Source organism: Corticium candelabrum, chromosome 20 (genome assembly GCF_963422355.1).
Source record: "Corticium candelabrum chromosome 20, ooCorCand1.1, whole genome shotgun sequence".
In the NCBI taxonomy this organism is placed as follows: domain Eukaryota; kingdom Metazoa; phylum Porifera; class Homoscleromorpha; order Homosclerophorida; family Plakinidae; genus Corticium; species Corticium candelabrum.
In genome coordinates this window covers 4,630,375-4,653,534 of record NC_085104.1, presented here as the reverse complement: position 1 = coordinate 4,653,534, position 23,160 = coordinate 4,630,375, and the positions used below count along the sequence as shown (strand labels likewise).

At 39.6% G+C, this 23,160-nt stretch overlaps 3 protein-coding genes across 4 annotated transcripts in view; 2 read left to right on the top strand and 1 right to left on the bottom strand.

Moving 5' to 3' along the window:
* Positions 1-51: 51 nt before the first annotated feature.
* On the bottom strand, positions 52-2,485 carry LOC134195934 (adiponectin-like). 2 transcript variants are annotated; one of them, XM_062665026.1, is made up of 8 exons: positions 2,272-2,485; positions 2,050-2,104; positions 1,117-1,179; positions 919-1,044; positions 820-842; positions 722-764; positions 482-656; positions 52-416 (listed from the first exon to the last, which is right to left on the bottom strand). In XM_062665026.1, exons 1-8 carry the CDS (start codon positions 2,482-2,484, stop codon positions 365-367), a joined length of 750 nt encoding a protein of 249 aa, XP_062521010.1. In that variant the 5' UTR covers position 2,485; the 3' UTR covers positions 52-364. The 2 variants fall into 2 exon arrangements, with proteins under 2 accessions (XP_062521010.1, XP_062521009.1); XM_062665025.1 differs by having other exon boundaries at positions 52-656.
* A 235-nt stretch (positions 2,486-2,720) lies between these two features.
* On the top strand, positions 2,721-15,050 carry LOC134195933 (FERM domain-containing protein 4A-like). Its single transcript, XM_062665024.1, has 19 exons — positions 2,721-2,782; positions 2,847-3,012; positions 3,112-3,215; positions 3,363-3,452; positions 3,506-3,590; positions 6,600-6,763; positions 6,817-6,882; positions 9,371-9,428; positions 9,491-9,580; positions 11,881-11,957; positions 12,011-12,179; positions 12,248-12,365; positions 12,423-12,562; positions 12,616-12,744; positions 12,802-12,867; positions 13,520-13,597; positions 14,149-14,230; positions 14,299-14,340; positions 14,397-15,050. The coding sequence occupies exons 2-19, from the start codon at positions 2,944-2,946 to the stop codon at positions 14,858-14,860; spliced, it is 2,091 nt and encodes a 696-aa protein (XP_062521008.1). The 5' UTR covers positions 2,721-2,782; positions 2,847-2,943; the 3' UTR covers positions 14,861-15,050.
* Positions 15,051-15,874: 824 nt separating this feature from the next.
* LOC134195431 (dedicator of cytokinesis protein 2-like) overlaps positions 15,875-23,160 on the top strand; it is a 43,122-nt gene continuing 35,836 nt past the window's right edge. The window contains exons 1-7 of the mRNA XM_062664453.1: positions 15,875-15,978; positions 16,051-16,134; positions 21,255-21,295; positions 21,364-21,419; positions 22,520-22,616; positions 22,673-22,765; positions 22,826-22,881. Coding sequence (XP_062520437.1) covers positions 15,936-15,978; positions 16,051-16,134; positions 21,255-21,295; positions 21,364-21,419; positions 22,520-22,616; positions 22,673-22,765; positions 22,826-22,881 — 470 coding nt within the window. The 5' untranslated portion in view covers positions 15,875-15,935. The remainder of the gene's footprint in view (positions 15,979-16,050; positions 16,135-21,254; positions 21,296-21,363; positions 21,420-22,519; positions 22,617-22,672; positions 22,766-22,825; positions 22,882-23,160) is intronic.

Sequence of the window (23,160 nt, the reverse complement as noted above, 5' to 3'; positions counted from 1 at the left end):
GTGGAATCACTGTTAGAAAGATGTTGACATTAAATTTGGCTACAATAAACATGATGCTCAATAGACTTGTATTCATGTTGCTATTGGCAGTACTCAGATACATGAAAAATGTCCAAAGTTTACTGTTCCAATTGCAATTACAGAACCAGCACTAGAAACAACGCAACTACTTACAAACATGCACTATTTAACCTATATAGACTTGTAGACTTTACACTAAACAATGTCATATGAGTGTCAAACAGTCATTTTAATGGTATTATACTATCAACAATCCGGCAGCACACAAGACACCCGAAATGCACCAAAGAAACTGTGAGCATACTGAATGTGAGCGTTTTCTTTTAGCTTTACAGAAACAATTTCATTTTTCTGCAGAACCGCCAGCACTCCTATGAAGTGTGAACCCGACCTTTCTATAGCAGCATTTGAAGAAGTAGCAATTGTGCGTTGATCATTAACAGTCAATTCATAAAATAACCCTTCACTTGTGTCATTTTCCAAAAGATTGAGCTGAGCGTAGACAAAGTAAACACCACCAGTGGGCATAACTAAATGCCAAGCAAGCTCTTTCTCTACTAGAGAGATAGTATAGTTACAAATACTTGCTGATTTATTCCAAAGATTTGTAGAAAGTTGATGTTTCCCGACATGATCTAAAAGATTTAGACATACAATTAATTTAAACAAGTTAGCTAACTAATTAACTTAGGAAAGCTACTAAATCGTTTGTCATCTCCCACAATGTGAGCAAGTGGCACTAGCTAAACAGAACACATGAATCAGAATGGGCTGGAATAAAAACATTCCAGCACATACCTTTTCCTTTTCTATGGCTAGTCCTACATCCAATTTACATAACACAAATAACAAAACATCAAACATACATACTGTAATATACAGTATTAGCTGTGATACCTTGTTCACCCTTTGCTCCTTTACGGCCATGACTACCCCTTTCACCCTTGCTACCAGTAAACCCAGGTGGACCTCTGTGTCCTTTCTCTCCCTTTCTTCCGATTATGCCTTGATTCCCAGACTCTCCTAAAATTTCACAACAGTTGTTACGTTCCTTCTAACTGATTAAAAGCATTGTTTACAATTATTAGTACACACCCTTTGAGCCTTTCTCCCCAAGACTTCCTCGTTCTCCTTTCACTCCATCATATCCTCGAGGTCCTAAACATTAACCATAACCTGAGCTGGCCACAACGTAAGACTATGTCATAGATGAGTACACATCAGTGAAGATATCTCGACAGCAAACAAAAGCATAACCAATTATCGTTCATGTAGCTCCCTATGTCAATTCAACCTTGCCCACACACTCACATTACGTTAACTTGATTCAAGATTAATGACTGATACAAGCAGTATCGTAACAGCACTGGCGTAGCGTCAGGGGGAATGAAGGAAGAAAAAGCCTCCCCAAACTTTGTAGGCATTCAAGTAGAAGTGACATGTTTCCCTCAAGTTACCAAGCAGTCACTAAATTTTAATTAATTAGTGTGCATGATGTGTTGACGATCGACATGAACTACCTATCTCTTTGACAAAACACATTGGCATTTCATGCAGTATGGTGAAGGTCGTGACAGGTGAAGTGTGCATGCCCATCACACTTTCCAGGCAACAGTGGAAGTCCTTGCAGTAGGTGAAAGCAAAAAATGGGGCGTGGCTTTGCAGTGTGATTTGATCAGCACTTCCAAACTTGAGGACCACGCTACACCAGTGCTAACGGATGTATCACATAGCCCTGGATGTCCACTCCCCTTCAACACTCGCAGTTTATTAAGCCAAACAAACTAGATACTTGATTTTACAGCTAACAGATTAAATTACAGAAATAACCTAATTCACCCATTGCATAGTAGCAGAAATTGAAACAATATTAGAGATAATGATAACACTGACATAATTAATTTCGAGATTGCTGCTCTTTCATGCCTACTTTGATAGAAACTGATCCCACCTATGACCACGCCCTCTTTGTATGAACGGTTTTTGCCATGCACAGCCTAGCCTCTGTTTGCCATTGCGTACATGTACCTCTGCACTTTTGGGGACACTCTGCACTTCTTTCTCTGCGCAACGCACGCTCCATCTGTAAAAGACACACAAACAGGAAGTTATGCAAATACATGAGATCATTATTCGCGGAAACTTTCTTCTGTGCCTTGTTGTACTTAGCAAACGTCTGGTTGTGTGTTGTGTGTATCATCAGAACAGTGCGAAGGCCACATTAATTAATTGAAATTCCAGAAAACTCACCGAAGCTGCGTAAGGTGTCTCTTCTTTCTTTGACAATAAAGTAAGCTGCTGCTCCAGAAAGTCCAGTCTAGCTTTGTGTTTCTGCAACTCGTTTCTCTCACTTTGATGCAGATATTCCAAATGGTAGTTCTGAATGATTGCGAAGACTGTGGCAATTGATACTAGCAACAACCAGAAATCTCGACATGGTTGCAATAGCTGAGAGAAGTCCATCTTCTTTAAGTCATTACACAAACTCCAACAAGACGTAGAGACGCTTTCGCCACATATATGGACTACACTTGGTCACGTGACAGATTTAATTTCGGCTTCAATTTCATATCCGTGTATTCTTTAGAGCTCTAAGATTTATGTTTATGGAGCTCGCTCACGCTCTTCATAGTACACTAGGTCTGGTGGGAAGTTGTACGTGTTAATTAACGCGTAGACCTACCTACTTTACGAAAGCTCTTCAGATAATTTGGTCTGCTAAGTGGCCTGTTCACAGGTACTATGCAACCAGTAGAACACCGTAAGAATATACCGGTTTGTAGAATCACAGAACAAATAACAGCAGAGCACGTGACTTAATGTAGGTAACGCACGTTACAACATAGAACAAAAATGGCGTCACGGTCACTTGTGTTGGTTGGTGAGGACAAAAGACGTTAGCAGCGCATTCTCTTCAAGAAGATGAGTGAAAAAGGTCGAAAATGTGTCGTCATTTTGTTAGATGATTCTCAAATGGAAGTAACAATTCAGGTGAGATTTATGTGCAGAGAAATAACTTAGTAGTGATTCATTTCACTGCTGAGCCATACACCGTCTGGAAAACAACTGAACGTGTTTTTCTAATTGCAGCCAGTGCTACTAGGCAGTGAACTACTAGATATGGCTGCGTCGCACTTCAAGCTGAAGGAAAGGGAATATTTCGGTCTCACAGTCGACAGTCCTCACGATTCTGGGTGAGCGGTGTTTCAATAACTGACAGCGACTTAAAAACTGTCAACAGATTGCGTACACGACGAGATAATGAATATTATATGCCGGGCATCAACTGACACGCCGGCCATGTGTGTGCTGATCGTCGCCTTTTCTTTACTTTGTGTCAGGGATTACGTGAACTGGTTGGAGAACAAAAGGCGAGTTTTAGAACAAGACGTACCTCCGGTTGGCGTCATTCGTATCCACTTCACAGTCAGGTAATTAGCGTGTCTTTCATGGGCTGTGCTATGGTAACTGTGATGATGGCTAGATATTTTGTGGAGCGAGTGGAGTACTTCAAAGACCCTGTTACGGTTGAACTGTTTTTTGATCATGCAAGACAAGCCATCTTCAGGGTATGTGTGTTTTGTACTGAAGTAGGAAATCAATGAACTGACGTTCAGATAGATAGATCGATAGACGTGATTAAACTTTTAATAATATCAAAGTAATTACACTTGCAACTATACCAGCTGGTCTCAACGTGAAATATTTGTGTGGTAGCAACAGTAGACTCAGTTCAAAAAATTGTCAGTGGTAGAGTAATCAGGGGAAATTTCATACACGTTTGCTTTGGGTGATCCCAGCCTTGGTGATTGCACTAGGTATAGGAAACTTTGTGGTCATGTCATTGCTCACCTCAATTAGAAACAGGATCAAAGTCAGCCTAGGTCTAATTGGGTGGGCGGGACAATTCTGTACACATACCAATACTCACGCTTTTCAAAGGTTTGGGGTTTCTAACACTGTTCAACATGCACTAACACTTACAAATTGAGTCTGCCTGTCTTTCAGAGATGTAGGATTAGCATTAGTCACACAGCGTAGAAATACATTCATGTATATTAGAATGGTGCGATGTTGTCTGTTTCTTCTTTGCAAAAAGAACATCAATAACCCCATTGTTCATTGTGTTTAAAAGGGCGATATAACCCAAATCACCAGTTGCCAGTGAAGCAGGTAGGTGTATGCCCCGTGACATTGCATGGATTGCTCTTTGCTAGCAAGTCCATCTCTCGAGTGAATTTACCACGTACGAATTGTAGCACTGAATGCCGAATACTACGGCCATAAACGTTTGCGAAACGAGCTTCTTTCTTGAAAGTTAGAAACTAGACAAGTCAACAGATGTGGTACTTTTGTTCAGATGTTGCTGTTTAGATTCTAAAAACTATAACATTGGCTGTTTCTTTTGTTTCTTTTGGAGCACTGACAATCAGCTATTCAACGAGTGCTTACTCGTTAGAATAGAGCTTGGTCAGTCATTGAAATCAAACTGCACAAAATTACTCCGAATTACCCTATATTTGTGCTCAAGCATGTTCTAGGTATGTCTTAGATAGGCCATCATAAGATTAATTAAGCAGAACAGGAGAACACCACCCTTCAGAACACCGGTTATTTGAATATGTCGGTTTATTGAACAGGGTTTGATTTGTGCTTAACTGCATAAAACATAGTACAAGAGACATGTGATAATATTATTACATGCACTTAGAGTCAACTATTTGTATATTCATCGGGTTCATATCAAGGGGAAGAGGTCTACTATTTCTATAGATCATCATGAGACATGAGAAATGGGAAATGTACACTACGTAGCATTTTACAGGAGTTACTTCTATCATGCTGACATGTACAGGCTTGGGTAACAGTAATGATTTATGTCATGAAGACCAACAGGTAGTTACAGTTATTTTAGGGTCTAGTTAGCTTAAGTTAGTTAGATTTTTTAGGTTATTGATGGTTGATTTGTTGGGAGAGGTGTGTGGTACTGCATAACTTATTGCTTAAGGGGCATGGCTAATAAGTAGTGTGTCTGTGTTCGTTTAGTGTGCCTGGTTCTAAGGAAGCTAGGCTAAAGCGATTGTAGAGTTAATCAATAAAAGAAACAAATGCCACCATTAGTTGTTATTCTATCAAGACAGCCCTTGTGGGGTAATGACACAAGTCTGAAGGTCACCTGTAGGTGACATTTTAATAGGATGCACAGGTGATGCATCTGACAGTTTTGTTTACTTGGATGTGTGATGTGTGGTGGTTTTGTATTATGTAATTGTTGCTGCATAATGAGTGAAATGTATTTAGTTGGAAATTTAGTTTAGAGGTAACCAGTTAAAGTAACGAGAGTTTGGGTTGGGTTGAGAAGAAATGGGATGGTGAGGTTAGGGCAAGGGAGTGGAAATTGAGGTATTATAGCAGTGGCTTTGGTATGTATGGTCAAGGTTGTTTGACTTGCATGCTAGAAGGACAGCAGTGATACCAGTGTTTTAATACATGTTTAAGTGGGTGATCAGTGGAGAATTTGTACATTCCAGAGCTTGTTACTTTAGTTGCTGAAGTTGGATTGCCCTAATGCTACACACTGTACCATTGTACCACACTTAACTTAAACTACACATTCTTTGTGATTAACATTGCCACAAGTACATGATGCTGTAGAATGAGTGAAGGACACGGCCATTATTGCTGATAAACTATAGTAGAAGTCACGCAGATCGACTTCCAGAATCATCTAGAGGCTACAGCATCGTTGTTGTTAGTTGCTTTGGGCCTTTATGTATTCTATCTTTGTCTTTATAGAAGACAAATTGTTCAATATTTTTGTGGCTATGATAAGTATGGTTGCTCTAGAATAATATGTATCCTCGATTTGTGTCGGTTCACTGAAAAGTAGGTTACTATGAGCTCATAACAAGCACTGCCACTATAGTCTGGAGCAACCAGATACAGATCGTTTAATGTAATGTTAGGAACCATCTTTGCTTATACAAGCGAGCAAAGACTCAGTACTTTGCTTGGACACTCTTTACTCAGTACTTCAGGTAAAATGAGTGCCACGATTCAGTTCTTTTATTAAAGTTAAGGGTAATTGTTTAAATTTATTGAAAGCTGTTCATTTTCGGTATATTTTGACGGCTGCCAAACAGGGGAGAAGAGTAAAGTTGTCAATATCTGAGATTTCAACAGTCAAATGTAGACTGGGTGTCCTGCCATCCAGTGTTGACTTGATGGCTTTGGCATGCACTTTTACATGATTCATTTACTCAATCTAAGTTGCAGGCTGCATAACTATCTCAATGCTTAGTATTGATGCTGTGTAGAGCACAAATAACTAGTAATGATTATACAGTTTCACAACATTACATAAAATGACAATGACTGGAGAGGGGCCCCTGACCCTGTGGGCTACCCTATAGATCCATGCCTGATTAGGGTAGCAACTGAGTTGAATATTTATTAGTTAAGCCCACTTGCCTTTCCTTTAGTCAAACTCTGGTAGCTGTTAGTGCATGGCTAAGATTGGTTTGCTATGTAGTTCCAAACTTTTATGTTATCGATTGTTTGTAATAATATGTGTGTAGGGCTCATTGGTTTGTGATAGTCAAGTAGTGTTTGAGCTGGCAGCATTTGCATTGCAAGCAGAGAGTGGAGATTATAAAAACGAGGAGGCAACACAAGAAAAGCTTCGGGAGATGAGCTGGCTTCCTGGTCGGACGCTCAAAGAACACGTGTCAATTTCTTATTGGTTTGTACTTCATACATTTGAAGATGGGTTTGTGGCAAGTGAATTTTTGATAGTGAGAGTCAGGTCATTGATTATTATCAGAAGATGAGTGGAAAAACACGCGGACAGGCACTTGTTGGGTGAGATAACATACTTGTGTGGTTCATCTCTATGCACTAGTTTGTGCATGCGTCTGGCTTGTGTCTATAGGGTTCCTCATGAGGGCTAAACCTTTTTATTTGCACTAAACTTTTTCTTGTCTAAGGTGTAGACTCAGTGCCTACTTTGTAATTAATTAAGTTAGCTTATTTATTGTAAATTTAGTATTAATTGAAGGGGCACACTCAGCGAATCTTATGATTTGACCTCGTTCAGTTTCTTCCAGTCTATAGTAGCTTTGCCACTGGAATTGGCTGCAAGGGGGGCTTGTAATGCAAACCTGATAGTCATTTCACTCTACTACACAATAGTACAAGAGGCGAGAGGCAAGGAGATTGTAATTTATGTGTTTGACAATGTGTCACTGACTACAGGTGCTTTGTTCTTGTTGGTGCTCCAGTAGAAGTGGTCAAGGATCATGTGGTCATTGTGAATTCCAAGGACAGTGCTGGAATCTGTGACACTAGCATGGAAGCACAGGAATGTGTTTGTTGGAGCTTTTCCAGTTCTGGAAGAGTGTTGATTGATGCCACTTCGTCCAATCTTTTCTGAAGTTTGCAGCCTTTTTCAAATTCTTTTGGAAGAGTTTGAAAAGCTCAATTGATTGTATCCTTAGTTTTTGGAAAGGAAATTATATGAGTAATGTGTAGTCTTACTTAGTTCTGATTAATTGCAATCATTTACTGAGGAAAGAAAAAATTCAGGTGTCAGGCATGGTTAATTTATGGATAGTGATTGAAAGTGGACATTTCTGAGAAACAAGATCAGTTTACATATTCAATTGATTGTGAGAGTATTCTCAAGCGTGGTTTTAGGTTAGTAGACTTAATTAAAATGTCAAGTTAGGTATGGTGAAACTTGGCTGTTTCTTGGTTTTATAGAACTTGCAATTGTAAACTTTTTGTATCTGCTAAACACCATTCTATTAGCATAGTCTCTTATTAGACAGATCTATGATTTGCCAACTTTCTATGATATTGTACTGAAACACAATTCAGCACTAGTCAAGAATGACCAGTGTTAGTGTTGGAACGTCTATTTGTTCTTAGCTAATGGTTTGTGCTGGTTTTGTTTTTTTGTACTACTGATCACATGTGTAGCTGGCACTAATGCAGTTTTGTTTCTGCAGAATGCTATTAGTTGATTTGGTTGTAACGTTTAGTCAGACTGCATTTAATATATGTGCATGGGTTGTTGCACCATGTTAACTTGGTGATATCGGACTTTGACTTGGCTTCTTCTTTGTAACTATGGTAATGCAGTCAGAGCTAATGTGTAGGACATACCAACAGGGCAAACTTGTAGCTTTAGTTTTGAAATTACATATTTTGGTCAGAGCGATGTAAGTGTAGGGTAGTTGTGTATAGCCAAGTAGAGCGATAGTCAGTCGTGCAACTAACTAAACTTAAACTTCTGTTATGTTGGTGACCTTACGTGTTTGCACTTTAAGTAATTTAAGCTTGCTTTCTTACATTGCATGTGTTGTCCATGGCTTTTCTCAGGAATTTGCAACACTATGGTAGCAGAACCAGAACCCAGCTCCCCAGGGGTGTGGGGTGGGACACTGTATGAAACTTTTTGATTATATGACTTTCTGTTTAAATCTGTACAGCTTGTATAGTCATGATTATAGCATTGATACATGCATACATTAATGATTTAATATGTTGCACATGCATACAATTATTGTCACAAAGGTTCAGGGATTGACTGAATATCAATGCCATGATCTGCTTTGTCAAACATGCGCCTGCTCTTTAGTTTGGACAAGCCTAAACAGTTTGCACTAAAGCCACTGTTCACACTGTCCTAATCATGACTAGTGTAACGCCATTCTAGTAGAGTGACTGCTAGTACCAGGTATATACAAGAAGAGCATGCCGGCAATGATGTTCTGATGTGGTGTTGTATGTTTTAATAAACCTACAAACGCAGCAACAACATGGGACCTATATAGCAACAACATGGGACCTATAGAGAAGCGCATGGCAGTCACAGATGTGTACCATGTGCCTGTGACAACTTTCTGCCGTCCATGAGAGAGCTGCCAGAGAAATTAACAAAATGTTTTCCTCTTCAAAACCTAAAGCAATGGTTCGTCAAGACAGTCCACGCGAATTCTTGCTGGATATGACAGGTGAAAACTGTGAGGCTAATTACACTCACCTTCCCAGGTGACTTGCTAATCATAGTTAGTTGGCTATGTGATTTGTAAGCATTATGATGTGATTTACGACACTTGGTGTGTAGCCTGTCTTTGACAACAGCTTAACAATGAGAATGCACAATCAATTGCAGTAGCAAGGACACATGTATTTAGTGTTGAATATCATTTTGCATTGCTGCAGCCATAGCAACAGCATGAAGACTAGGCTTGTCTGTCAGTGTAAATGTCGATAGACTATTAGTTCAGCTGGGTGTCCAACCAGTTTTCTGATAGCATTAAAAGTTGATTTTGTGTTTGTTCAGCTATTTAAATGGAGTTATGTCTTTGCCTACTTATGGAATTCACTACTACTCAGTGAAGGTGTCTTATGCTGTATAGAGGAAGATGATGTGATACCTAATTGATATATCATTGGTGTGTAGGATAAGAGGGAAGACATGTCTGTGTGGTTGGGATTCAGTGCCAAAGGAATTGGAGTGTATGAACCTAGTGACAAAGTGCATCCACAAGAGGTTGAAGTCTATATTACAGTAGAACTTTGCTAATTTGTACAGCCCCGTGCCAAGCCTTGTTTGGATTAGGGAATTGTTTGGATTATCAATAATGCCAAAACGCGTAGCCTTGGAGGTCCAGACTTTGCCTCGGACATCCAGACCAGTAGTGCATTTACATATTTCTACACATGTCATGTTTGTGGTAAAGGACTCTGCTGCAACGACTACATGTACTTCTAAATAACGTGACAGTCAGGATTTGAAATAGTTAGACATGTGCATTTGCTGAAAACTAGATAACTGCAACTTGCCAAATAGGATCTGGGTATGCAAGGCAGCCAAAAGTAATTCGGATTAGCGAGGATTTGGATTAGCGAGGTCCGGATTAGCAAGGTTTTACTGTATTGTAATGAGTTACTTGCACTTTTGTAAGTCTTGTGTACAAGTCTCTCACAGTTATATTCACTAAGGGCACGTTCGATTTGCAGTTTGGGCAGTTCTAGAACTTCCGGAATGCCAGAATTGCTGGAGCTCTTGTTTGATTTAGTTATGAAACTGTTTAGAACTGATTCCGACAGTTCCGTCCAAGGAGCTGGAACTGCTAGAACTGACGGAACTGAAACGCCTCCTTTCTGCAAAAGTCTTTGAAGTGTGATGGCACTACTGTTTTGCAGTCTGCAATACTGATAGTTGTGTGTGCTCTACGCTCTGTTTGTTTGAGGAAGATTGGTCTCTGTCACAAGGTCAGCAAAAGGCGCTATTAGCTGAAGTCGCCCTGGTAGTTGATGGATCAGTAGCTGATGAATCTCAGTAGTCGTTGACATTACTTTGGCTAGCAGTTCTGGTTCACAAAGCAGACTTTTGATTTTATTTTGTTCTGGTTCTGTCAGTTCCAACAGTAGCGACACACCTTCAGTTTCAGTTCTAGAACTGCAAATTGAATGCACCTTAAGACACATCGGAGGTGAATAAAGAGTACATAAGAGTAGTGTAGGAATCTAGACAGTGCTTTTTTTGTTGAATTGTTCTTTAGAATTGTCTGCAGAAATATATGATTGTGTGCTGTTGTAGTTAGTAAACATATTTTTTTGTGACCACTTAAGGCAATTTGAATTGATATTGGAAAAGTGCAATGTAGTATGAACATGGAGTTTAGCTAAATTGTGAGTGATCTGGTTGTATGCTTATGCAACCAATATGCTGTGCCATAGTGTATGCTGTGCCATAGTGTATGCTGTGCCATAGTGTATGCTGTGCCATAGTGTATGCTGTTTTAGACTTCAGGAGCAGCTTTGTGTAGAGAATACAGGGAAGTGGGTCAGTCTATAATTGAATTATCCTTGCTGTGTAAATGACTTTTAAATTTATGGGTGGTCTTAACAGGGAGGCTTCAATGTCCACATCCTCCAACTGCATCGAAGTTCTTAGAAGCTTGTAGTATGCATTTTTGGAGAGTCTTGCATTATGGCATACCTTGTTTTTAGTATTTAATACTAGTAAATACTGAGTACAATGGAGACTGTAAAGAGTATGGTCGGTTTAATTAAGAAAGACTTTGAGGTAATGAGGATGGCTGCAAGTTCTCGTCAAAGCCACCAACTGAAACAACTGTTGTGCCCTAGCATGTTTGTCTACCTGGTATGTGTGTCTGTGTCTATCTGTCTATGTGTGTTTATGTGTGTAAAAATAGCAGATTGATTTACTCCCACCAGTATACTAGAGGTGTCTAAGACTGAAGCAATGATTGTAATAATTTGTACTTGACTCAAATCGTGACAAGAAATCTGCAGGAGAATGGGTCCTTTAAGATTTTGATTGTTTTGCCATGCATAAGGTTTTTTGGGAAAGTGAACCCGAGGGTTACAACAGTTGAGAGTTAGGTATATCATTTTTTTGTGGTGAATAAATTCTGTGCGAGATTGAGGTTAGGAACTAAAAGGGATTAGCATATATGTAAGGGAGCCCTTCAGATGACAAACAGTGTTTGCTGATTTAGTGAATGGTGATTTATCTCACAAATGTAGATCATTTGAAATTACCAAGAAGTGGGGTGAATTAATAATAGAAAGAAAGAGAGAGCACTGTTAACTATGTCATTAATGTGGCATAACAGTAAACTGAGCCTGTAAGTGGCAGTAGCACGTACATCATTCTGAGGATTATGCAAAAGTAATTTATTTAACGGTGTTGGTGTTAATGGACTGTATTGTATATTGTACATGGTAGGAGGGAAGAATCTGGTGACAATGTTGTCATCTACTGTATCTGTTCTATTTGGCTTTGCTTTTTATTTGCACTTAATTATACTGTTTATGCAGTTTTACTCATGGAAGCATCTTGATAACATTCATTGTCGAGATAAAAAGTTTTCTATTGAAATATATGATGCATCAAGGTTGGTGTTTCTTGTGAAATTGTGAATATAATAAGGAAGTTTCTTTTGTCTAGTCGAACAGCCTTACGTGGTGACTCATCATCACATCGTGGTGGTGGTCCCAGTGGTTGTGCGACAAGGGCTTGGTATTGTCAGACAACACGGATGGCAACGTCGCTATTTGAAAATGCTAAGAACCAGCATTTATTTTATTTGGAAAAACGAACTATTCGACCTCACAGAGTGAGATAATTTAATGACCTGCTTGGTAAAAAACCAGACTTTACAATATATGTATTTTGTTGTTGTAGATAAAAGTTCATAGTATTTCTAGACTGTCAGATCTAACAAGACAGTTGTCACACTATTCTCGTGCCGGAAAGATTCGCCAAGGATTCACCCATGTTGATGGTTCAGTGAAACCCCTAGGTTTGTCCCTTCAGTTAACTGAGATGGTTATCAAATAAGTGCTTGATTTGTCTTCAGTGAATGAAGAGGAGGTTGTTGCAGCTGCTCGTCGAGCAGACACAGAGATGTACAATCAATTGAAGACACGACGAACACAACTCCAGCAGAGTTTAACCAAATTAGAAGATGAATTGCAGGACCTTTGCCATCGTGAAGCAGTAGGAAGAATGTGATAGCAAGATTGTCTTGATCTGCATATGTTGTTGTGTAGCGGATTATTGGGCGGTGGCCAGCTGATATAGATTTTAGTCCTGATCATCCACTACCATCACTACGAAGAAAGATTGGTACATCATACAAGTTCCCTGAACACGTTTTTAAGTCTCCTGAAGCAGAAGCGGTACAACACGTCTCTACATCAACATAGTGCATTCCACTAGTAAATGTTGTTATGTAGAATGCAGAGATTATGAAGCTCGACAGAGAAATTGAAATTCAGATTGCCATTACTAATGCTGCTGAGGTAACTGACAATGATGTTGACTGCTGATAGTTTATTTGTTCATTTTTGGGAATGTGGTGGTGATTTCATGCTTTCTCTGTATGATTGAGTATTATTGTTGCCTTGGGTTTTAGTCTGTTTCCCTGCTGTTTGTCTGTGCTGTTGAAAGACTATGTTATTTTGTTAGGCTAAAATAGGAATAAGTGCTGCTGGGTAGTGGAACAGTTGGTGGTGCTATTTGTTATTTGTCATTGCTCCCTATTCTCTTTTCAATTTAAAAGGAGTGCTCTCGCTGTCGGAGTGAATAGCTAACAGGCTAGAAAGGAAAGTTTCAGTATCATGGCAAGCTGCTGCTGTTGAATCAATGATGGTCTTTTTTATGCATTGTTTATGTTTAAGTGTATTTAGTGGGTTTTATCGTTTATGTATTGCTTTAATACCTGTCTACTGCTGTAATCTGAAATTGTGGACTAAACCAGTAATGGAATAGATGTGGAGTATGATACTAGCTTTAAGCTAGATTACCTGTCTTTAAGATATTCTGACTCGTGTTTATGTGTACAGCAATTTTGTCAAGTGTGTTGTCTCATTATAGCTACTTGTTATCTCTTGTGTAAACTGCAGCATATGATATGCTGTCATGTGGTCTTGGTTTGACTGTTTTTCTGTTTAGCGACTAAGCAAGGAAAAGACGACAAGCCAACGTGTGAGACAAGAAAGAAAGTTAACATACAAAAGATCTAAAGAGAAAGTAAGTGCTATCATTTGTGGTCTCTTAGCTTTCTTTCTGCGAAGTGCCAATGCTTTGGTGTGCAGTCAGTAGGACAAACACACGAGGCAGCTAAATACTTCTACTATACTTCTACTTCTACTGCGCATGTGCACTGATAACTCACCCATAACTCAAGAACAAAGTTTTATCTTGTAAATCCATGAATGAAAATATCACTTCTAATCCAAGAATGCGTCATTTCATATCCCAAGAAGCCTGTTTGTCGTTAAAAGCCATTGAAATGAGAAATCACCCATAACTCAAGAACAACGGTTTATCTTGCAAATCTGCAAGACTAAATCCATGAGACTAAATTCACGACAGTATCACTTCTTACATGTGGAGCCCTTATTGTTCACACACACACACACACACACACACACACACACACACACACACACACACACACACACACACACACGTGCACGCACACACCGGCAGACTACCTTTGCTGTGCATGCACATCGAGCCATAATAATCTGTTTAATAGTTATAGCTATGTGAGTAGTGTAAAATGAATATTGTCATAGTTGCAAGCACTGGAAGACAGACGAGACAGACTTGTTAACTCTTCATCTACGTTTTATGTACCAGCAGTAGCTGTGAATGGATGTGAGTTGTATATACTAGAATGCTATTGCAGGAACATGCTTGTGCTACTGTTCTGTTGCTTTTATTAGCTGTGCAGTCAAAAGATCTTCCGGACAGTCCAGGAACTCTCAGTATAATGACCACTGATTAACACGTATTTAGTTGTTGCAATTTGTGTTTTTTGCAGGTAAAACATCGTCTTACTCAAGTTTAATTTCTGCGCAATCGAAAAGCACAGTGGCATCACGTGATGCACTCGATAGTGTAACGGAAGACATTGTAGCTAATCTGATAGCTGGTAATCGGACACCAACTGCGAATGGTGGGGTAGGGATGGGGGGTGGAGGGGCTCGTCGTCACAACAGCTTATCTCGTCTTCAAGCAATGAGTTCAAGTACATTGTCTGCACCACCAACAGTAACGGGGTCACCTAGCAGAACGAAGAAGCACACTGTGATGTTGTCTGCTTCTGACCATTCAACTCGAAAGATACATGCAAGTGCAAGTTTGGAAGAGTTAAGTGGATCAAGGAGTATGGATGGAGCAGCGGGTGCCTCGCGACCAGATTCACCACAGAATTTAACTTTTAGTGATACAGAGCTGCAGTGGGTTGAAGATGAAGAGTTCTTTGGGCAAGGCACCTTAGTGTAGAGATAAAGTATAAATTCTTCAGTTGGTTGATATATACGTATATATACTTTGCATTGGGCACTAGCGTAGTAGAAGTGAGACTGTATATAATGTAATAACATATGCTAGTTCTCTACACGCCTGGTTTCGTGTACTAGTAAATATGGTTGAAACTTGTGTTGTATATTAATAAGTGTGCTTGAGTGCTTGAGTCTAGTATAATACGTTTTGTTGGCCAAAATGATGGTAGAGTTGTATTAATTATAATTAATTAGCGTAAATAATTATTGGAAACTGGTGCAGACAGAACAGAGCTGAGAACTGCTGGAAGGTATTCAGGTGCTATGGTATGTACAGTCGGTCAGCGCACGTGCTAATTCTATACTTTAGAAATATGAGTGTTGAAATCACTCACACTACGGACTCACAGCGTACAGTAACTTACCAGAGAGGTCTTAGCTTTTTGCTCATAGTACAATTTGGTTGTTGCTAGGTGGCACGAGGACTGATAACACTGACCTTATAATTAGCTAAGCTTGTAAGATTTCTATTAATTAATTAAATACATGCGCATCTAAACGTTACGATTGTTGTTGTTGTAGTTGTCTAGGCATTGTGTTCGTTACAAGACTGTCAAGCAGAAAGACTAAAAATCAAATCTATGCTTCTAGACTCTAGAAGTCCCCTCACTTTGGGGCGCTGTACTCAGCTACCAGGCCATCATGTGGCAGTTCACATTCTGATTTACAATAAATACGTACGCACGCACGCCCACACACACGCACACACACACACACACACACACACACACACACACACACGCGCGCGCACACACACACACACACACACACACACGCACACACACGCGCGCACACACACACACACACACACACACACACACACACGCACGCACGCACACACGCACACACACACACACACACACACACACACACACACACACACACACACACACACACACCGTGCTCTTAAAATGGCGGCAATCGGGAACATATACATCCTGGTTACTCTCACAACTGGTATGTTTATCCCGGATAACATGCGACTGCTTTCGGACCTATCATAGTGTTGCAGTGCAATGGCCGTGTGGACGCCAACAACAAATGCCAAATACGCTGTCGGTAAGCAAGAATAGAGGATGCTGTTGATGGCAACACGTATGGCGTCTCCAATCCAATTATCTATGTTTACAGTGGTTCACGACTTCACGGCAAGGAATGACTATGAGCTGACACTTCCCTTTGGAGCAGAAGTTCACATACAGGAGGAATGTGGAGGCAAGTTTGTCTCTCTTTTAGTCTGTGGGACACCGCATTTTATTAGTACCGGAAGACGGAAACGTAGCCAAAGTTCCCTTCCACAACATTGTACATAACTGTCTCCAATTGATAGCGTGAGCGTAAGCACGTTGTGGAGCGCACTTATCCTGTCGGGGTTACTTCCCACGCAATCTTAGTTTAGCAGATAGGCGTGCACCAAAGTGGTGACCCTCAAACACTGTACCTAATTGTGAACACTCCCCAGTAGTTACAATCGCTGTTTTCTCTGGTAGCCTGCACGGGAAACGTGTCCGATATATATGCACCAATGTCTAAGCTTCGTAACGGTACCTGTACGACTAGAATCGCACAACGTCAGCTAGCGCCCTAACACAATATACGGGATAACGTATGTAAACAGCCCGGACGCAGGGCGTATCCTAATTATTGTGGACATTTGTGGACATTTTTTCTCCGTCACAGAAAGCGACTGAGCCTGAGTAACAGCTGGACTAGATACCTGAATGGTTGTCTCACAAGCTGGTATTTTGGGCCTCAATCAAAACCATATCACCTCTGTGTAAAATGGTGTCGTGCCTTTCAAATTTTGCAGAAACCAAGTGTTCTGTCTATGATACAATGCAGGAGATGATCAACCATGTTTAGATGAACGTCTGAACTGTAAACTGTGGTTCTAGCATCTTTTGCGTTGCTGGTAGAGCTGATTATTGATATCAGGCAAGGTAGTTTTGACCTTCCACCTATTCTAGGCGAGTTTGTAGTTTTGCATTTTGTGCCTTATTGTTGCCAGATATAGTAGCAGTGAGGACAGTCAAATGCGGACTGGATTACTAATGTCGCAGACATTGACATTCCACCTACTTTGTTCGTTCTCATTTCATACCCTATTGTGGCCAGATGTAGTACGAGTGAAAACAGCTAGATTGTAAGTGGATTACTGATGTCTAGATCTAGTATGAGTGAAGATATTCAGGTGTTTGCTGGACTGGAAATACACGTTTGCTCCATGCATTTAATGTGCTTCTCTAGCACGTTACAGTCAACGTAACTAGGCTCAAAACTTTACCAAGGTACTTAATAATTGCTTAACCAATGTCAGGGCACTTTCATGATCCAACAAAAGATCGATTCGTGTACCTCGAATTTGTGGATGTGATGAGAGGAACCTTGTAGGTGCGAACAGTTTCGCAGTTGAATCGTGGTGATACACCACAAAACATGGTTTTGATTGGGGCCCAAAATACCAGCTTGTGATGCAACCAGTCAGGTATCTACTGCAGCTGTTACTCAGACCCAGTTGCTTTCTGTAGCGGAGAAACAAATGTCCACAATTAGGATACACCCCCGTTTGGGCTGTTTACAGATGTTATCTCGTATATTTTGCTAGTGCACTAGCAGACGTGCGATTGTAGTCGTACAGGTATTGTTCCAAAGCTTAGACATTGGTGCGTACATCGGACATGTTTCCCTCTCTCTCCGTTGCAGGTTACCAGAGAAACAGCGTTTGTAACTCAAATTATGGGGGAGTGTCCACAATTAGGTACACCTACTTACTAGGAAAAGTCGTCGTAATACCTGTAAAGGCTTCATGGTTGCATTTTTGAATTTTGGAAAGGATTTTAGTTGTGGAAACAACAGTATCCTATGCAACTGCCTTTTCTCATGTAAACATACTGTATATGCTTGCCAAGTGGCTGAGTGTGCATTGGCCTTTTTAGTTCATTCAAGGAATTCATTTGTGGTTGCATTTGTGAGTGTGACAGATATGTAGTTAATGTTACCAAATATTTGATACTTTGTTAGTGGAGTCCATCTACAGTAGATAAGGAATCTTGTAATAGTGAGGAATAGCATATAGTCTTGTGCTGTTGTTGTTATTGTTGTTGTCACACACAGAAATCTGGTGCAAGTACTTACAGAGTATACACACAAACAAGCAAACACACAACTACATCTACTACTAAATATACATATTAGTGTTAATCTACAGAGAATAACAGTTGCTCTACAAGGTGCTAGAATTACTGCTTGTATTGTCCGTCTACCTGTTAAGGGTTGTTCATAATTTTTGACAGTTAATTGCATACTAAGGGAGGGTATCAACCTCTGTACACTTTTTTATAAGATGTCGATATAAGATGATGTAGATTGGTAGCAAACCATGGTTGAAGAGTGTTTTCACTGTCTACTTTCATGACTGGACCATGTGAAGTGGTGTTTACATGCTACTTAGGAATGCATATGGTACTTGCCAACATAGTGGCCTTACCCTGTGTATTCTGAATTTGTTCTAGAATGACATCAGCTGTTCATAAAATGCCCAGTTGCTTCTACCTTGGCTTTCTAAACGTTTTCTTTTCGTTCACATCAATGACAAGAGACTTCCAGTTAACAATATTAGAGAGGGTCAACTGGAATGGAAAATGAACTGATTACTCTTGATAGTGAGCATCCAGTACATTTTTTGGTTTCCTACAACTGCAGAAGGCATTGCCTTACAGTGAGGTTAACCAACACCTCAGTAGTATATATGAGTATACTTTTATTGAGTTGTATGTACCCATTAAATGGTCGACCTTCTATGTAGAATAGCTATTGTGGTGTACTATGGTCTAGCTGAATTGTCATGTCCTTTCAATGTATTGTTTGTACGCTAACATTATTGTATACACTTTGGGGAGGGCAGGAGGGCATTGGAAGCATGTGCTTCTTAGGCTTGTGAAAATGCTGATAATTTTGAACAACCCTACAAAGAGTGGCTTAAAATAGTACTACTAAGAGACAGTTTAATACTGATGTTGTTTGTGATTAGGCCAGGTGTTCTAAACTGTAGAGTATTTGTAATTAAGTTGTTTTAGTGCCAGTGGGATTAAGCAAATTGCCATTGGAAGAAAGTGAAGAGAGAGGACAGATAGCTAACTGCTTCACTTATGCCTTGTCATTAATTACTATGAGTTTTGACAAGACACTACTAGAAAATGTCGTTAGTGAAGCTGTTACTATCACTATGAAACACATGCATTCATGCACTGCTAGTTGTTGAATCTTGAACTATGTATATACTGTCCGAATAATCGCTAGGGATGCTTATTAAATCAAACAGATTTATAAGCTGATTGTGCCCTATTAATCACTTTGGGCATCTATTTAGGCTGAGTTGTAGCGTAGGGCCACATTGTTTCGATTCTATGTTTCTTGTCCACTGCTTGCTGTTTTTACCACATAAGCAAAAGAAAAACGTGATGTCACAATAGCTGTTACAGGGAGTACAAGGTACATTTGCAAACTGACAGTTAGACTACATCATGGCTAAATCGGACTTGTTGATTTCTGTGTGTCTTTGGTGGTCCATGACTGATCGTGTCTTGGCAGATTTTAGAAGTTGATTGTACTATGTCATTTAATCAAGCCTTTGAGAGACTTTTAATTGTTCTAGAAGAGCAAGGACAAGCTGACTAGTTGTATGCTGTTAACATATCTGCAAGACTGACAGTATTTGTGTCGCATAATAGTACTGTTCTTTGACTAAGTGTGAAATGTCATCGTCGTATAGTGTTAGTCAGTGCTGATCGTTTGGCAAGTACGCGACATTTGGTTGTCAGGAAATAGTTGCCACAGTTCATGCAGGAGACTGTCCAAGGAAAGCCTTCACGGAAAATGATGTCTGGGGCAGCCCAATGAAATAGTAATGCTCCATGGTGGAATAAGCCGTGTTTATATAGACTATGATATAAATATGCTCCATGGGTATTAATTGAACATCCACGAATACTACAGGGCTTGACATAATCTATGAAGGTTTTTTCTTGTCCTTTATTTTTCGCACATTGAGTTTGCACAAAAAGTGGACGAGAAACATAGAACTAAAATGTTGTGGTGTAAATGGACATATTTAGTTAAGTTGACAGTAGATGACTCCACACACACACATGCACGCACATGCACACACACACACACACACACACACACACACACACACACACCCTGGAATTCTGCCAATACCCACTATGGGCTTCGGCATCGCAGAAGTTTCTGCCCGGTAGTGCAGTCATTGGCTTGTGACAGCAATATTTAATGACACTGGGTCTCGTTATATGATATCAACCCACCTATTCTTTGGACCATGCTGATAGCGTTTCACATTATGCAACTTGCTTCCTCAGCAGCAACTTTTGTGGACGAGAGACATTCATCTGTTCTAAGTGACCAAGCCCCTGTAATCCTTGATGTTGAATTTGACGTTTAATTAATTGGTTTTTCCTTAGCAGATTTCAAGTCGATGGTATTTCTAATCTTGTCTGATATTGTTCAATAATGCACTGACCCGAGTGTCAATATCCGCTGCTAAGTTGTTCATGTAGACTGTTTCCCCAGAGCACAGTGCATGCATGACGGCTAGTCTTATTATCTTTTGCTTGTTGGTATTATTAGAATCTATCACGATGCAAGCTATGCTATTTCAGGAAAGTGAGACTGAAAGAGCTGTTTTTGGGAACTTCAGTGTTGTTAGACATCTGTCAGACATTTGTTCAATTGGAAGGGGTGGGAGGGTGGTTACTGCCAATCTGATCAGCTTTCAGGTTAAAGGGAATGTTCGGTAGTTGGAGATGCCCTTTAAATGAAATATTACATGGGAGGAGAACGTACTAACAGCTACTTGCATCGCTTACTCTACATATAGCAAGTATAACATTTTAAAGGTCCTGTGTGAGGAATGCGCAAGAATGCATGGATTTTAAGCAAAACAAAACTTCTCTGATGATGGGTACTTGGTCTTATGGCTATTGTAGTTTGTCATTTTGCATGGAAATTATGTTTGGTGAGTTAAGTAACTTAACCGCAAGTTTGTTGAAAGAGCATGTTTGCAGTACTTATTTGTTAAAATTATATATAAACCAAGTGACAGTTGAACGTGAGAACAATGATCATGTAAATTACATGACTACAAAGAGTTGCGTTTTGTGGAAAATGAGTACGTTGTAGTGTTGTGTAGATTTACAGAATACATGATTGTAGTGTATATTATTGAAAGGACTCTTTGACATGGAATGAACCAACTCTTGTCATGACTGCATCCTTTTGATCTTTGTGCTTTAACATTGTTTATTATGTTATAGGATGGTATAGAGGGTGTCTTATTCGTAACAAATCAGTCAAGGTTTGAGAGTTATCTGTTTGGTTTTCTGGTTTCTGCTGTATATATACATATATATCCATTTACTGCAGGGAATCTTTCCATCATCATATGTGCATTTAAAAGATTGCCATGTTGAGAACGATGGGTAACACTGAATTTTAGATGTTTGTGCATTGGATTTATCAAAAAAGCGTGTGATCATGTGTCACATTATCGAACTCTTATCAAACTGCTGGATAATGCAGTGCCTCTGTATTTTGTGAATGTATTAAGTAATTGGTACACATCTCAGATTATGGAGGTGGAGGAATTGTTTGTCAGAGAGATTTAGTCAGGAATGGTTTGCGTCGAGAGTGTTCTGTCTTTATGTTTATTTAATTAATTAAAAAAGGAGAAAACTATAACCACTTCTACATTCCAAGCAAAGCCATTTTCTTATTGACGTCATTTTGTGCCATAGCCGTCCTCTTCAAGAACCTGTTTTTTGACTCTTGTTTTCACAGATGCTTCTATAAACCAAACCGAAAATCTCTCTCTGATAGAATTCTGGAACTTCATTTAACACCTACGAATCACGTTCCTGTAAGCTTTATCAACAACTGTGCAGACGTATGATTTTTCAAAGTCTCATAGCTGACTCTCATAATGCAAGATCGGATATAGTTGTCAAGCAATATCTCTCTTACAGACACCACCGATCTGAGTCACGACAGAATTGACTGCTTTGTAATATTTCTGGCATCTCTTCTTTATTACAACTACTTCTCTTTGCCCTGCATTCATTACCACCTGAAGATGAGTGATTACCTCCCTACAAGCTACATGCTCTTTTTCCAAGAGTAAAAGGCAATCTTTACGAGGACTCTGACTGTTCTTCACAAATGCAACAGAAGCGCTTTTCTTGGCATTGAACAAGAGGCCATAATCTTCAGCATTACTATCGCATATATTTAGCATTTACTGCATATCATACACAGTAGGAGAGACAAGTCAGCGTCTAGTATCGCTTCCATATACATATCAGAGACCTTTGCTCTAGAGACAAATATTGCTAATTGTCTAATAAGATCATCAATATAAATGTGTATTTGTTTGTGCTGTGTTTCTCTCTCTTCTGTATCTCTTCTCTTTTCTTATGCCCCTGAGTGAGAACTGCACTAATTAGTGCGGAAACAATATATCGTATCATATCATATTTTGTATCATATTTTAGTGGCGACTTTGGTAGTTGTGTGTTTATTTTAGTGCGTGTGAAACTGTGGTGAGTAAGGAAGACCCAATAGTTCAAGAAGTATCATCTGTTTTACGTGAGTGGGGATCAATTTGGAAGAAGCGATATTGTGTATGACAACTCTGTCGTATATGTGTTTGCTGTTTTTGCCATGTTGAATATTTTAGGAGCGAAGAATGGATGTGTTTAATCGAATCAGACAGGTCATGTTGGATTTACTTAAATACAGACGTCAAATATGTTCCGGAACTCTTCCACAGGTTCTAAATACAAAAAATGTTGTTGCATGAGTAAATTGTTTCATGGTGTTCTGATGACAGGATAGACTAATGGAGCTGAAACAAGTTATCACTAACAAGATTGACTGGGGAAACTGGTTTGTTCTCATTAACCAATCTTATTTTGTTTGACATTTTTTGATTGTGTGCAAATTGTCCTAAAAGTCTGTCCACTCGTACTTCTCCCTTGGAATCTTGTGTAGTTCTTGTGTAGGCAGATGTTCCCAGCATTTATCCAATGAGCAATTAGTTATTAGTCTAAGGGGTGGGTTTGTTTTTCAATTGAAGGCTGTGTATTGTTTAGAGTAGCTAGGTAAACAATTTGCATAACAAGGTTGGCGGAAGTGCATTTGCAATGCACACCCAAAGAAGGGCAT